The sequence below is a fragment of the Amphibalanus amphitrite genome, unplaced genomic scaffold, assembly GCF_019059575.1.
Source record: "Amphibalanus amphitrite isolate SeventyFive unplaced genomic scaffold, NRLGWU_Aamphi_draft 000055F_arrow, whole genome shotgun sequence".
Lineage (NCBI taxonomy): Eukaryota > Metazoa > Arthropoda > Thecostraca > Balanomorpha > Balanidae > Amphibalanus > Amphibalanus amphitrite.
Window position 1 is genome coordinate 12,890 of NW_024881551.1, and position 16,899 is coordinate 29,788.

Consider the following 16,899-nt stretch of genomic DNA (forward strand, 5'->3'; position numbering starts at 1 on the left):
ATTGAGCGGCGTGATTTTGGACGACGTTGCACTCTGAAGTCTGACGGCGCCGTTCAGGTTTAAATCAGGTGTCAAGTCAGTCCCAGATACTCTTAAGACGTGCCTATCCTGCAAGAAAACAGCACATCATTTCTGTCTATTTACAGTGGGCCCAACCGCATTGGATCGGTGGCCACCCAACGGTCGCTGCGCCGACACAGCTCAACCGTCGTTTCAATGGCGAAATCAAGGGGACTGCAAGGCCATATATAGGGGGACTGGCTGCCTGACCGCGGGAACGGTCACCTTAGGGTGGGAGTGGGTCCGAGTTCACGTCCCTTGCTTCTTATACCTATTCGGTGAGCGCGTAGCTCGGAACATGAGGTAGCAATCATAAAGTGCAAATAAATAGGAAAAGAAGGTGGTTATTCCTCAAGGTCATTAAAAGTCAACAAAATATAGCTTAATTTTTTGTTTTTTCAGTCGGTTCCAGCGAGACCGGACGCGGTCAACGCCAACGGTCAGTGACTTACCTTTCTGTCGCCCCGAACGTTGATGGCGGACGTCCTGCTTGTCTCACGATAAATTATTTCGCGATGCTGCCCAAAACAAATTAATTCCGCGTGTAAGCAAGCATGCACACACTTCGCGCACTTGAAAACTGATGTATACGGCACTCCACACTTTGCTCACGTTTACCACACCGGTAATATTTGTCACTGATCGCAATCCTCCGCACCACACCAATCACTCGCCAGTCTGAGTCGTCACTGTCACAAGCGGCCCGTGATCAGCTGATAGTCCAGTCCAAGGCTATATATATAAGGTAGGCCGCTCCGCCCTCAAAAGTGGGCATGCGTGGGCGCCGCCATCTTGGAACTTGGCTCGGCAACCGACGAAGCAGCAGTGACGTCACGATACCCTAGCGTACCGCCCGCTGGGCTGTGCATAGGCATGAACGCCCGACGGATTTTGCGGATAATCGATGTTTTGCGCTTGTGGTTCGGCCGGTTCACACAATTTATGTTTTTTTAATGTCCTGCATTCCCTATCAAGTAACTAATCCCGCTCAAATTTATTCAGGATATCCACCAAAATAATCCAGAAAGTGCAGCTATTGGTGACGATGGCTGTACAAGACTGGATAATTTCACGCGACATTCTGCATTCCAGTAACGGATCCAGGGGGGGGGGGGCACTAGACCATGGTCCGTTCCAAATGTCTAGTTTGCCCTAAAAAAGGACAAGATATTACGCCAATAATGGAAGTGGTAGTGCATGAAAAGAAATGAATCTCCGTTAATCTTTGGGCCTCTCCAAAACTCCGTACAGCCCGTGATGCATTCCCAGAGAGCAACGGTGGTTGAAATCTGACTGGGGTATCTGGCTCTGACGGCACCTAACTGTTTAAGCCCCCTCTGCTCCACAAATTGCAATACCCCCAACATTATCTCAAAACACTTTGAGATATTCCGCATGGTCCACACTACGTCTTGGCGTTAAGCATGTTGTCACGTCTGTTTCCGCGATGGATAGATATCATTTTGAACAAAACACCAGAAACGGGAGCGAGTATTTTATATGTTGAAAGATCGTCGCCGAGATAAATACAGATGAGGATTTCGAGAGCTATACACATGAGGAATAACAACGTTCACACTACATGTCCGCATATTTCCCGGCAGTCATTGACATTTAGAACGGTAGCATAACGGTGGCATGGAATATAGCAGAGTTCATTCTTAAATTATTCCCACGGTACCTTTCAGAACACAAGAAATATCACCCAATGATCTGCCCCGTTCACCATGTGATACGCACATGTTTCCAGTTCACTGGGCATGTTGCCGCAACTGCTTCAAAGCTCGACGACGAGCCACCTCCGCTGCGCGATTCTCGTTTAACAAACGAATTCGGATCCACATGCGCGTGCTCACGAACTTCTTGAGGACAACGTCGGCTCGTCCAACTCCTTTCATTTTGAGCTGTTCAAGGAGGTGGCGTTTCACACCCGAGTGCGGGTAATATCGCCTTCCCATAGCTGCGCAAAAGGCAACTTCCAGCTCGCGGCAGTCCTGCAGCCACTGCTCACTCGGCACAGTGAGGCTGCCACGGCTGAGTGCCCGGATCCACGAGGCAGGCACTGATGCGCACTGAGCGCCGGCGTCCCCGCTGTCCGTCGGCAGGCCCAGCGTTGCGTCCACGGAGCGACACTTAGACGCCACGTATCCGGCAACAAAAGAAAACGCCTCTTCCGCCTGACTCCGCAACTCCTCTCCCACACTGCCCAACTCGACCTCGTCTCGCTCGTCCTCATCCAGCACTATCGGCGGTGGCGGGCCTCTACCCACTGCCTCCGAGAAGGTGGCAGTGAGGAGCTCTTCCTCCTCCTCGGCCGCCTCCTCATCAGCGTCCCTTGTGTTGTCCGGACCGACGGCTTGGCGAGTGGCTGGGATGGTGGCCGTGCTTGCAGTATCAGGACGGGTGGCCGGATTCGCTACGGCCGCGCCGGAGGCCGGAGGCACCACGGCCGCGCTGGAGCCCGGAGGCACCACGGCCGCGCCGGAGGCCGGAGGCACCACGGCCGCGCCGGAGGCCGGAGGCACCACGGCCGCGCCGGAGCCCGAGGAAGGCGTGGTCGGGCACGCCGACGGAGCGCAGCGGTGTAGCGCACGTCCTGTCAGGTACTGGGTACTGTCCGGCTGTGCAGTCCGCAGCATTCTTACTGGGATCGCAGGCGACCGACTTGATGCCGCCATCAGCGGCTGCGCAGAGATCAGCAGCATCCTCAGTCGCATTTGAGCGCCAACAGCCGTCGGGTGATTTTCGGCGCCGCACATGGCCCTGATTTGGGAAAACAAGTTTTCCACCAGGTCCTGATTTAGATGCGACGTAAGGACATACTTGAGGCCAAACTTGCGCACGTCCTCAAGCACGCCAACCACCGACTGGATGTTCCGGAGGAACCCTTGCTGAAACGGCAGCTTGCGCGGTGGTCCCGTTCGGCGCCGCTTGAAAGGGGGCTGGGCAGATGACCGTTCGGGCGTCACCTTCACTGCGCCGCGGATCAGCTCGGCTCCTTCGGCGAGCGCCTGCCGCTGCACTGCTTCTGCCTCCGGAGTCGCTCCGAACCCTCTCCGCTCCACTTTTGCGTCGAAGGCAGAGCTGCTGTTCAGCACGTCGAAAAGCCTGTCCATTTTTTCGATTGCTGCAGCTTCCGCTGCGAACTGTGGCAGGAACAGACGGACGAAGGCCGCCACTCTCGCGGAGAACAGCTGGGTGGCGAGGTACACCCGCTGGCTGGTTTGTCCTCGAGCCTGCGGATGGAAAGACACATATTGGCTGGTCAAGCATAGTAAAAAATAAATAAATAAACTGTAACGATATTCGATGGTATGCGAACATTGAACGAAGATAAAAAATGTGGCAGTGCTTGATTTGGAAATTGGCAAGAGTATTTGGAAAACAGGTCGGAATAAAATAATAAGTAGCAAACAACACATAGGTATATAGTTACAGTTGGCAAATCTATATTTTACATCAAATTCTATCTTCATGGCTCCAGTTTAAATGTATGCCTCGCCCCGCCGCCCTCAGCGCCGCAGCGCCCCAGGCGGGGGGGGGGGGGGGGGCAGCTCGCCGCAGCGCCTAAGCCCCCGCCCAACTAAAAATAAAAAAAAAATGCAAAGGAAAAGTGAGTGCAAATATCATCTCACCGTTACGTGGAGTGGCGTTAGCTTGTGACAGGCCTTCATCTCTGATGTTGCTTGCAGCTGCAGAACGGCGTTGAAGACGGCCGCGTTGAGAACTGTGCCGTCCTCCAGACGCATGCCTGATTCTAGCACGTGATGGCGTAGCAGCTTCATGAGATGAGGCGTATCAGAAAACACCCAGACACGCCTGAAGAGGAAGAGCACACGATAATGGTTATTAATAAAGTGCAGCACCAGCAGCAGCTTCTATTATACAGTTTTTTTTTCTTCAAAAGGAATGTAAGCGTTAAGAAAAAAAAATTGATTACGAGTTGGTTAGCTTATTGAGAACCGTAATGATTATGGACGAATTTGTGAAATTTTGGGCCAGATCTATAATAAAAATATGAATTAAATCGGTTGAAATACTCGAACTCTTCTATCAAGATCCTCGGTATATGTATATCTATCATCCAATACATAGGTATTAGACATATCTTGCGCGGAGAGACAATCGAAATTCCAAAAGGTGATTCCAAATCCACGCATAAACAAACATTGTGAAAATATAGCGAAAGGTCTCGAAGTTCTCTACGAAATCAAAACTGGTGTTACCAGTACCAAACTCCATAGCGTAGAATACTGCTAACTTTTCAGCCTTATTCTATACAGGAACCAGGTCATAATTTCACAAATGAAAAACACTTACATTATGGTTTTTCATTTTGTGCTCAAAACTGTTCTTGCTTAAGAAATCGGAAAACGCTTATATTCCTTTTAAGTCGATGAAGATACCCTTGTAAGCGTCATAAGAGCGATACGTGGCTACTGGCTATGCGTGGATACATCAGTTCCAATGATATATTCAATATTCATCATGTTAATATTGCCAATGGAAGCAAACCGATCACGCTCATTTATATTCTGTAATTGCTAACTTCTCAGGTGACAAATTCTAACTCAAAATGTTTACTTAGTTGTATTACATAATTTAATCAAGTATTTCTTATCATGTATCATTGATACAAAGGAACGCTTATAACATCAGTAGTTTTAGTCATAGAGTTTTAGTAGCATACCTGTTAGGGTCCGCAGGGTTGGCGAAGCACGTCTGGTGGGGCGCTGGCGAGAAGGCGCTCGTCACGCCCAGATCAGCCCAAACACGCTGGTTGGGCTGCGCCATGTCGCTCACGGCAGCGATGACCTTCAGACCGATGGACTCAAGGCGGGCGATGATGGACAGCAGCGTGTCGGCTGTCATGGCTTCGTCGAAACCGTAGTAGACTGGCTGTTTCCACGAAGCAGCCAATCCGCGAACCATCACCACTTGCATCTTTGAGGCGCTGATTATTTGATCGTGTGCTTGATCGTAGCTGATGCGACTGTCCAGGCCGATCTCATCAAAGGACACAACACAAAGACGATCAGCATCAGAGAAGTCGCACGCAGAGTACTCGAGGACCCTCATTGCGGCCTCGATCACACCCGGAGTCATCTGGAAGTGCCGCATCCAGTCTGACAGGGTGGAGAAGGCGGGCAGCGGCACTTTCATGACGTCCTTAACGTACAAGTACGCACGACGTGAGAGTACTCGAAGCCCGAGAGCCATTCCAACGTCTTGTTCGGACCAGGTGACGCGCTTGCCAGTAACCAGAGCTCGCTGCTGAGCAGACGAGAGGCAGCTGTGAGCCTGGAGGGCACGGGTTCTCTCGAGTTCGGCTCGGAGACGGTCGTTCTCGCGGCGAAGGTTCCGGCACTTGGTCCGGTACTTACTCAGCTTCGTCTTCGTTTTCGATTTCAGCGCAGCCAACTTATCGCTCGGCCTCCTCCAGCCAGCGGACTGCGCGGTGCCATTTTCTGCCCGTAGAAAGTAGAGGTGGTCACTGACACCGCCTCCGGCTTGGCGAACGCTCCCAAACCGAGCAGAAGGGGTGCCGCTTCCCCGAACACGTCTGCCTCGAGAGCACGCAGGGTCGTTACCGCCGGCTCCTCCAGACCGAGCGGACGAACAGCCGTCGTCTCCTCCCGCGCAGGCGAGCGCGGTGCCGCCGTCTCCCTCCGGGCAGGCGAGCGCGGTGCCGCCGTCTCCCTCCGCGCAGGCGAGCGCGGTGCCGCCGTCTCCCTCCGCGCAGGCGAGCGCGGTGCCGCCGTCTCTCTCCGGGCAAGCGAGCGCGGTGCCGCCGTCCCCCTCCGGGCAGGCGAGCGCGGTGCCGCCGTCTCCCTCCGCGCAGGCGAGCGTGGTGCCGCCGTCTCCCTCCGGGCAGGCGAGCGCGGTGCCGCCGTCTTCCTCCGCGCAGGCGAGCGCGGTGCCGCCGTCTTCCTCCGGGCAGGCGAGCGCGGTGCCGCCGTCTTCCTCCGGGCAGGCGAGCGCGGTGCCGCCGTCTCCCTGCGCGCAGGCGAGCGTGGTACCGCCGTTTCCCTCCGCGCAGGCGAGCGCGGTGCCGCCGTCTCCCTCCGCGCAGGCAAGCGCGGTGCCGCCGTCTCCCTCCGCGCAGGCGAGCGCGGTGCCGCCGTCTTCCTCCGGGCAGGCGAGCGCGGTGCCGCCGTCTTCCTCCGGGCAGGCGAGCGCGGTGCCGCCGTCTTCCTCCGGGCAGGCGAGCGCGGTGCCGCCGTCTTCCTCCGGGCAGGCGAGCGCGGTGCCGCCGTCTCCACCGCGAGGAGCTGGCTTAAGGATCGGTGGTCTGGAAATGAAACAAAGGATTGTGCGAAGGAACAGGCAGTATGAAAAGGGTGATAATGCGGATGAGGAACATGTTGATTGAGGACAAAGGCAGCAATTTATGATACATAACCTTTTGTTTTTATATGTTGTACCAGTTGTACATTTGTGAAAAGTCTACAATCTTATCAATTATTTCAACGTTATATAGAAGGTTTGTACTTAAGATTGCGTATCATTGCTGGAACACGTTTGCATGTCGACAGACAGCTGCGGTGAAGGCACCGGCCGACCAATTAGGTATCTGGGCCCAGAAGGCTCAGGACTAGACGGGGATAACTCGATCGAGAGAACATATTTACTGGGCCTGGCCGGGACCAGAAGGCACGGATAAGGTACCTGCACCGTGCCGCTGCTCCAGTCCGAACGTCTCATGCCGCGGGAGCGGGGTGGGGGGTGGGACGTTTTTACGCTCCCCCTCCAACTCGCCTCCTGGGCATCGTTAGGCAAAAACGAAAAATGCTCGAAAGCTCGTCCAAAAGCATTACGAAGCTACTTTTATTTTTCGCTCAGGTCGATATTGAGGTCACCAGAATTCATGAAACAAAAAATGCCCCCTTTTTGTAAATTTCGACATTTTCTGACAAATGCCGCCGTTGAAGGTGAATTAAAGGAGCTAGGACGACGTTGAAAATGTAATCGATAGCTCTTTTACAGAGCTTTCGCTAATGTGGCCTCAGATTTGAGCTAAGGTCAACGGTTTGGACTCCAGAGGCCAAGCATGTTTAAAGAAACCTTTGTTACAGAAAATAGCGTTCACTTACGACTTTTCTTTCATATTATTTATATTTTATATTTTATATTACATTTTTCCAGTTATACAGCGAGAACTCGCTTTGTTTCACGTTCGCTCGCAACAAGGTAGTGTAGGTAGAAAAAGGCAGGTTTGTGTTTGATTCATGGAAAATAAGGTGCTCAATATTCAACACTGGACATCTGCTCATTTTATCGCCATTTCTATTCGGATGGAGCCATGTGTATCGGCGTTTAACCTGAGGAAAAAGCAACATGATTAAAAACTGAAATGTCATAATGTTTAGAAAAAAAATGTGCTGTATACCACTTTCACGTGAATGCTAAATGTTGCTCATGTTCATTTCCAGAACATTTCTATCCTTATGTCCTACAGCAGGCAACATATTAGGTTGTTGACAATGTTAATGATCATTACTAGAATACTAAAAATACACTTCAGGACACTTTGTGAGCCACTGAGCCACTTATGTGGATTGAAGGTGGGTAGGTACTTACTGTGAATAGTTGGCAGGCAGCTTCAAACTTGGCACCGCATCCTTCTTCAGTACCTTATTAAACTTCCCTGGCATGAACTGTGCCCTAAAGCTATTCTGAAAGTCTTCAGGATTGAAATGCTCAGAACATACTACAGCTGTGTCTGGGTTCAAGTACGAGTCTTTGCGAGAACATTTTTGCTTCCAGAGTGATTTCAACCTTTTGTCTTTTGGAAATTTATGAAATGATATCTCACTTTTCTTGCCTTGTAGATTCGGACATAACCCTATGGCACATATCTTTGGCATATTTGTAGCAACAACTAACAACAGCCTGAAAAAGAACAAAACCGAAACATAGTAAGCATATCAACACAAAAAGGCCATAAATTCATGCCTATTTCAAATGCAAGATGTTGATCCGCAACAGTTAACAGCATTGTGAAGTGGTGCCTTCTTAGTCTTGTACCCTACTTATTTACCTGTGAAATACTAGACCTGCACAGGTTGTCCATTGTTTTGGTCATGACATCATGAATGTGACTAGCTAGCATTATGTATGTACATTAGGTACTTGTTTATTTCCAGGCCCTCTGTTTGTGTCAAACTTACTTTTATTGTGATAAAGCCATGTAACTGGCAATCAAGTCTGTTTATGCGACACAGCCACACCTGATGATAAAAATTTACAAGCATTGCTGATTGCTAGCCCAAGAATGAATGTCCATAGCTGCAGGGATCTTGATCTCATTAGGCGACATTTTGACAGAGTGACACTGTTAGTCAGAGTTTGTTTGCTTAGACAGAATGGTCACGTCACCCACTTGAAGTTCTAGGATATTTTAAGAGTTCAATGTGTAGTGTTTGCATTTCTATCAGGGTAGTATATGATCATGGTGTGTGTGTCAAGATAGCTGTTTCTGTGGACTTCAAAGCAGTTGGGGAAACTTATGAGGCAGAAATCCAAATATGGATCGATCAATAAAGGATTTTGTATGACCATATATGGGCGTAAATGCAGCCCTCGCTTATCGCTATGACGGGGTACGTTCGGGGTAACAGGACAATACTTGCGGCATTGGGTCCACCCACTGGAGGAAAAAGCTTCCATTTACCATTAAGAATGAGAGTTAAGAGTGAATACTTGACAAAAGCCAGGGAATTCCCTTGAATATGTCGATCAAAAAATGATTTTTTTCTGCAGGTTCTGGTCGTCTGCTTTGGTAGGCAATCAGCTGGCCATTCCATAAATAGATTGGCGCTATTAAAGAAAATTGTTTTAACATTAAATTTTAACACGATAAATACAAAACAGCAACTTTTGAATAATAATTTTGTCATAATTGACAATAGGTAAAGTAATACAAATAATAACAATTTAACATCCCTAAATTACTCACTTTTGCTGGCGTGTCACGTAAGTAAGTAAGTAAGTAAGTGTCTGTTTCCAGTCTTCAAAGCATGGCAATTGCCAATTTAGACGAGATCTCGACAGTGCGGGCTTGTTCGGCTGGTGCGGATTTAGTGTATCACAGTGCGGATTTGGCTCGGTGATGGACATGACAGACCAGACGAGATAGATGAGGACAATTGAAAAACATTGCTGGAGCTTTTCCATGTAATTCAATGCGCTCTCGGGTCTAAATGAGTGTGCAGCAGTCAGTCATTTTTGGGTTAAGTGCGGATTTTTTTCTTTTAATCTCAGCCTATTTTGGTGCAGATGAGCACCAAACAGACATTGTCTACTCCTAGCTCATAACCTGAACCTGAACCTGAACCTGGATTTCTGGCTCTGTTTGAAGGGTTGGTGCGAATTTTGAACTTTGGCAGGTGCGCCTCGTCGACATGCAAGCCATACTTTGCAGCATGGGTCTGTTTTGATCACGATCAGCAATTGCCTCCAAATGCCAGTTGACCCTGACTCGCAACGTTCATCGTTAGGACTGCCAGTTAATTGTGCGCTGAGTGAGTGCAGGCCATGTGTCGTATCACAACTTCCTTATGTCTTTTTTTTCATTTGAAAGATAGGATGCACGAAATCCCATCCATTTTTCCTTTTATGGGCATGGCCCCGCCCACTCCAAATTGTTCTATCAATATTTGGATTTGCACCTCGAAGTTTCCCAAACTGAAAGCGTTAAGACAAGAGGCATGCTCACTTGACTTTATACACATTATAAATTGATTTTCAAATTACTAGATATCAAGCACAACTGGACCTTATACGCCCAATAGGCATACCAAATCTAATCTAAGGGCCATAGCCTAACAAGTAACAACACCTTGACCTGGGACATGTATGGAAAACGATATTGCATTTAAACATAATTTGATTTCATTTTGCTTGCTAAATGCTGCCTGGCGATGGCGAGGTACTTTAAACATAATAAGGACCGTATAAAGACATACAGTTAATAAGGATACACTTTGTTTTGAGTTACATACAGAAAAGACAACTAACACTCCAACTCAAATGCAAAAAAAGGCAATTGTCAATAAATTTATCCGCCAGTTGTACCACACGGCGGCGACTCCGTTAATCTGCGCAAGAATTGTCTTGAAATCAGGAACACTGTTTTCAATGTAACGTAGGGCAATTACATAAGTGACGTCAAAGGGGGTACAACCGTGAAATAGACATAAATAGTGGCATTATAAGCATTTCATGCAATCAGATCGAAAGAGCTGAAATCTATTTTTATTTTATGGAAGGTAAAACAAAAATATTTGCTCAAAATTTCTGCAAAAGTGGTGTTCTCTTTCCCCTGTTGAGGGCACAGGTGCTTAGCATGAGAGGAACTCGTGACGTAACATGACTCTCAGCCAATGGGCGATCCAGAACGCGAGGTCCACTTTTTTCAGTGGTAAATGTTCCGGACCGGACCGTCCAGTCGCCCGCCGAAACAGTCACGTGACCAGCGCCCGAGGGTAACCGGGCCATCCGTATTCGTACGGTAAATAAAGATGCCCAATGATCGGCCACGGGCCAAATACTGGCCTGGGCGTGTCGACTAGGGTCAAGGCTTTACGCCAATCTTGCCTCAACTATTTCCGCTTTTCGTGAATTGTCACACCCACGACTCTACGACTCTATGACAACTGATACGGCGGGACGGGTGTTATAAGAAAATGTGTGTCTACACAGCGTGTCCCGACGCGCTCGTAAACAATAAACATAGGCGGCGGAACGGGGAGGGCACCGGGGCACCGTGCCCTTCTTTGATTTTGGCATTTATTTTTAAGGGCGTTGCATGGAAAGAATGGGACCAAAAGTCGGCAGCGCCCCCCCCCCCCCCCCCTGGGCCGCCGGTGTTCCGCCGCTGCTGATAGAGCATATAACCCTTTTTAATTATCCGGATACCACAGCAGTATAATGTAGCATAAATGCGTCGTAATTACGCAACGCATACCGTAATTATCACGATATCCGTTGTGACGATCAGAAAAAAACGAGTTGGGTCGACTCCGCCTGGTGGTTGCTGGGGCCTGGGGAAGTTAGGTAAGTACCTGGTCCCTGGCCGGTTAGACGGTAGCTTCAGGGCTCTCTGACTCGGACTTCTCATTCTACTGCATTTACATGTAGGTATTTATCGACCACCTTTCGTGAAAAGGTGGAAGAACCGACATGTTTACTTTGTTAATTGTTTCGTTCTCCACATTTTTATGGATATTGATGTAATGTAAATAACCAGTTCTACAAATCAAATATATTCAAAACACACGAAGCTTTCGGCTTCAACAGTCTTGATCACTGTGACATTGGTTTATTATTTACATCATTCTCCAATCTGTCATCGATAATCAACTTATCCTTCCGCCAGCCCGCCAACCCGTTACTATGACGATGTATTTCCCAAAATCAAAATAATCACGCATGTATTCTTCTATTTGATTAACTCGCAAGACACTATAGCATTGCACCTGTTTACGAATACGGACACATACACATACGACATACGCTCGATTGCAAGCCGCTCATCGAAGATTCGATGCAGTCGACGATTGAGTTTTGTTTACGTGAATAGCCGTCGGAACAAGAATCTTGGTCGGACCTCCGTGCTCCAATGGAGCGTTTGTACGCTACAGTCCAACAGTAAATCGATAAAAAGCTACCTTCAAAGCGGCTATCGCTGAGTGACAATATTGCTATCGTCCGTACCGGTACGCAGTACCAGGTCACATAGAAAGTTCGATTCGATAGGCATTAACAACGCATCTTTCACTCACATCATTCAATCAACGTTCTCATTTGCCAAAACTATCAAACACCGTTCTCTGTTGCACAATTGGTAAGGTTACAGATACCACGGTTCCGCCCCACCCCGTCCTCCCAAACCGGCTTTATTTCTTCCCCGCCGGTTTACTCTCACTAGGCTTACTCCCACTCGGCTTACTCCCGCTCGGCTTACTCCCACTCGGTTTACTCCCACTCGGCTTACTCACGCTCGGCTTACTCCCGTTCGGTTTACTCCCATTCGGTTTCTCCTTGGGCGGCGCCTTTTTCTCTGAGGCGGCGGTTGTCTCCATTTTGGGCAGATTTCTGGCCCTGCCGCTGCGTTTTTCGGCCGCCGGGCTGTCACTCTGGCTGGCCGAGCCTCCCTGCTGCCGTGGCGGGCCCTCGCGGGCGGGGCGGTCCTCGACACGGGGCAGCGACCGCACTCCCGCGGTACGGTTCACCGGGCCCCGCTTCGGGTCCAGAATGCGCTGGTTGGACGTAATGCCGTCCTTGTTGCTGGAACATTAACGGGGTGGTGAGTGCTTTCGGGTGCCGCGACATGTGGTGAGTCATTCTTTGGGAACAGTGGGCCATAATTAAACCCTGGTTTAATCAGCTTGCGTTTACCAGTGATAGTGCGTCATTAACCGGTTTGAAATTCAGCGTACCCCGTTTGTTTCCGATTGAGCCCCATGGAAACAGCCTGGTCCACCTTAAAAATGCCACGTACACGATTCATAAAGTGTAAAGGCCTGACTACACTATGCGTTTTCTGCGTGCGTTTTTGCGGGTTTGCGTGTTTTGCGTGATATCGTTCTAGAAAAAAGAGCGATATTACGTTTTTGTGATGTTTTTTACCTTAAATTTTAGTTTACATAAGAGCTATATTAAATTTTGTATATAACCAATGTAAAATAACTTATATTACTTATAATTTTTTCTAGAACGATAATATGCAAAACACGCAACCCCGCAAAAAACGCACGCAGAAAACGCATAGTGTAGCCAGGCCTTAACACCACAGACTTGTGGCCCCAGAAGACAGTTGACCCTTGACAGCCTTGTTTGCTTCTTTGCTTTGTTGTAGTTAGGCCCTCTCCATAGGCGTCGGAACGGGGGGGGGGGGCAACGTGCCCCGCCTTGATTTTGGCATTTTAACATTAGCGCTATGGGCGTTGCATGGAAAGAATGGGACCAAAAGTCGGCAGTGCTCCCCCCCCCCCCCCGTAATTGCAGGTGTTCCGCCGTTACTGGCCCTCTCGGTCAAACGATACCCAAGTCGACTGCTCCACCTCCATCCCCCAAATTGTCATTCCCAGCTACTAGCGTCCCCACCCGTAGCATACCCCACCGCTTCCCCACCAACCATCCACCCCAGTCCCGTATCTCACTTCCATCGCAGCGTCCCCGGCGATGTGATGGGTGAGACGGGCGCGTCCTTCTCCACCAGACGGCGGACGCTCCGCAGGTGCTCCAGGTCTCGGTTGGTGATACCGATGTCGGCCCGGTACGTCCGACGCAGCTCGTCGTAATGGTGGAAATCCTGTCGGGTTAGGGTAATTAAACTCGTGTGAAATATGTGTGGCGTGGGATAGGAATATACCAACATAATTCGGTCTCATAAGTTACTTGGATGGTAGAAAGGAAATGGTTGAGCAGGTCAACGTATGTAAGCTAATTTGGTGGGTCCGGCAAGCCTCCAAACTTTCGGTTTTGGGGGACACGGCATGCATTAATTGCAGTTCATTGTAGTGATACGAGGCGAATATGGTTGCCTGTCTGTTGAGGGCGTGGTGAGCGTGATGTTTTGCAAAAAGTGAAGATACATCGTTCATTCATTCGTTCGTTCGATCTTTCGTTCTTTTCGTCCATCCATTACTAATTCAATCGCACTATCACCAGTATAACGCCTTTTGGGGCGACTAACGGAGCGAGCGAGAGGGTGGACCTTGCACGTGCGAAATTGCGAGGGGGTACCTCCAACTGACTTGTGCACGGCACCCTACTAACCGGTCTCTAGCGATGTGCCAAATTTAAGCACAATCGGCCCACCCGTTCTCGAGATCTGGAAGCGGCACCCTGCACGTGCGCACGTGCAAAATGGGTCCCAACTGACTTGTGCACGGCACCCCACTAACTGCTCCGTAACCGTGTACCAAATTTGAGCGCAATCGGTCCAGCCGTTCTCGAGATCTGGAATCGACCCCTGCACGTGCGCACGTGCAGCAGCACCCCAACTCTGGCACATGGATATGCATTGCCTAGTGGGTGCCTACCTACATGCCAACTTTCAGCGCAATCGGCCCAGTAGTTACCGAGATATTGCAACTATTACAAAAGTGACACCTCTTCGTTTTGCACGTGGCACGTGCATAAGGGGTCACTCACATACATCGGGAATAGTCCAATACTTGGTAGAAGGAATGAGGCTACCCTACAAAAATTACCGCATGTAAATCGGTCAAGTGGTTGCTGAGATATAAGCCTCGCAAAAGCGTGACCACGGCCGGCCGGCCGGCCGGCCGGCCGGCCGCTCATACTCAGAAATTTCCGTTAATCTAAGGAAAGACTACGCTCGCTTCGCTCGCTCCGTAATGACTATTGTCAGCACGATTTTTCTAGCTAATGCGAAAAGTCATCATCGGCGAAGCTTTTGTGCCACCACACCATGCCCCGAACCTGATGCGGTGGTCGTACCCAAGATTCTGTCGTACCCGTCTATGAATATGAATCTGCTGTACCCGGCGGCCGGCACTGACCTTGGACTCCTTGTCGGTCTGGTACTGAACGTTCTTCAGCTGCGAGATCAGGTCCTGCTTCTGCCTCTCCAGCTGCTTCAGTAGCTTAATTAGCTCCGTCTCCGTATACTTCTCGTACTCGGGAAACATCATGTCGATCTTGTACACTGGAAACGAGGCCGAAGTCAGCGGGCCGCTGCCAAGGATTTCGCACAGTCGCATGCGTGGTAAGCTCCAAAGCACGCATTGCTCGGGGCAGGTTGTTAAATGCGGATCAGCTGAACTGAAGTTTGCTAGTACCGCACGGCTGGAACCCCGAAGCTTGTTTGCCATTCAACGAAAATTACGCGACATATTCAGCAGCTCAGAACGTGTAGGAAACAACTCATTACTAGACGAGAAATAATCAAAATACATCAAAGCTGATTCCACTACAATGCAAGTTGTTACCGTGAAATCAAGGTCTTAAAACATGTCTTTTTCAGCAGTCATGCAATGAAGTGATGATGGCATGCCTTTGCCAGGAGCCTTCCTGGAAACGGTGTCATGCTTACACAGCAAAGCAAACGCTGTATCACGAAATGTGTAATCAGTGTATGGTTGTGCAAACAGTCTTACGAATGGATTAAGGTCAACCATCCATCAGAGGCCTGCCAATACCTCTGTGCGTGACCAAAGAGCTATGTACATATCAGGGTCATTGATGCAAGGTTGTGAGAAAACCGCAGCCCGCATCCTCGCACTATCCTGGTGAATGTCGTCAAATGTGTGCGGGTCACTTCCAAAGGTCAAAAACACGCAAAGAGCGCGTCAAAAACCGCACCTACCGTTTGTGGCGGCTCGAGACCGCTCCAAAAATCTACATCCCACCGGCGACCGACCCGCCAGCGGCGGCGCCAGCCGGGTGGGGGCTCGGTGCGTGCGTAATGCCCTCGGGCCACGCGGGTCACACAAGGGTCACGCCCCGCCCCCCGAGTCACCGACCGTCGCCCTGTTGACCTTCTTTGATGTTGTTGCGCAGGGAGGCTTGCTGCTGCGACAACGCCTGTTTCTGCTGGTCCAGGTCAGCGTTGAGCGCCACCTGACTCTCGTAGCGGGTCTTCCATTCCAGCGCGTCTGAAAGGCAAACGGTGGGGGGGGGGGGGGTAGGTGGGTTGGTTAGAGTACGAATGAGTGAAGGCGTGCCTCAGATTGGAGAAAAGGTGAGCAAATCATCTTTCATGCATGAACATTGGAAACTTGGCCGCTAAACAAACATCAGTCTAAATTAAACGTTAACGTAAGGCTGATTCAGTAGAACTCAGCAGCCGTTTCTCGATATCTTTACTCTCTCGTTCTGAAGATAAATCCCTTTACAACTCAGGCGTTCCTGTTCAAAACGTCATCGGTTCATCTGGTAACTCTGGAGGCTCGGGTTGTTGACTCTGTTTGACTCTGGAGCAGAGGTGCTCACCGTCATCGGCGGGGTGCTGGTTCCGCTCCAGCGCGTGCAGCTGGTCTTTGAGCGATTCCACCGTGGCCTCCAGACTGACGTTGGACCAGTCCAGCGTCTCACTGAAGGTAGGGCAGAACATGTGAGACACGCTGGTGGCAGGGTAGTGGAAGTAGATGTCACTGGCGGGGACGAACATACGACAGCATAATCCACCGACAAAATTTATTGGCGTAAAAAAGACAACAGGTATCGAGGAAATATTGAGTCGAATGGCTGATGATCAAATAATGGCTGATGTCATTATCGATGCATCAAAGGCAGCAAACACCGACATTTACGTAACGCCCTTGACCCTGGGCCATTTACCTCAATAAGTGCAACGAATATCCACCACCTGATTTCGACGATTCCCCACTACCGCCCTCCAGTAAGGACCTCTGACCCTGACCCCGCGCCCTCCCCCTCCTCAGTACCGACCTCTGACCCTGACCTACCCCCTCCCAGCTGTCTCACCAGTACTGCAGCTCTTTGTCCAGGTCGGCAGTGAGCCTCTCAAACTCTGCCAGGTCAGCCTCCCGGCGGGACATGGCGACAGTCTGCTGTACCACCAGGTCAGTCCCTCCTCACTGACCCAGCCTACCGCTCCGTCCCACGGCCGAGCGCGCTCTGCCGCCCCGGTCCCGTACTACCCCGGCAGTCTGTTGACACCGGTTGCCTAGCAACGGTGTCGGCCGGCACCGCTCCTCCGTGACCGGGTCAATCAATGACGCCCAGCGTGACGTGACCGTGCCGCTGATCAGGGTCACCGACAGATCATTATACCCGCGACTGACGGCCCAGACGGCCCCCGGAAGGGTTAGGGGGAGATAATACCACAGTCGGTCAACAGAC

At 50.2% G+C, this 16,899-nt stretch overlaps 2 protein-coding genes across 3 annotated transcripts; both read right to left on the minus strand.

Moving 5' to 3' along the window:
• Positions 1 to 5,482: 5,482 nt before the first annotated feature.
• Positions 5,483 to 6,830, minus strand: LOC122378104 (S-antigen protein-like). Its single transcript, XM_043358776.1, has 3 exons — positions 6,820 to 6,830; positions 5,669 to 6,352; positions 5,483 to 5,528 (listed from the first exon to the last, which is right to left on the minus strand). Exons 1-3 carry the CDS (start codon positions 6,828 to 6,830, stop codon positions 5,483 to 5,485), a joined length of 741 nt encoding a protein of 246 aa, XP_043214711.1.
• A 4,515-nt stretch (positions 6,831 to 11,345) lies between these two features.
• Positions 11,346 to 16,672, minus strand: LOC122378117 (coiled-coil domain-containing protein 169-like). 2 transcript variants are annotated; one of them, XM_043358793.1, is made up of 6 exons: positions 16,522 to 16,672; positions 16,027 to 16,127; positions 15,558 to 15,689; positions 14,595 to 14,740; positions 13,227 to 13,378; positions 11,346 to 12,351 (listed from the first exon to the last, which is right to left on the minus strand). In XM_043358793.1, the coding sequence occupies exons 1-6, from the start codon at positions 16,593 to 16,595 to the stop codon at positions 11,961 to 11,963; spliced, it is 996 nt and encodes a 331-aa protein (XP_043214728.1). In that variant the 5' UTR covers positions 16,596 to 16,672; the 3' UTR covers positions 11,346 to 11,960. The 2 variants fall into 2 exon arrangements, with proteins under 2 accessions (XP_043214728.1, XP_043214729.1); XM_043358794.1 differs by having other exon boundaries at positions 15,573 to 15,689; positions 16,522 to 16,671.
• Positions 16,673 to 16,899: the final 227 nt, after the last annotated feature.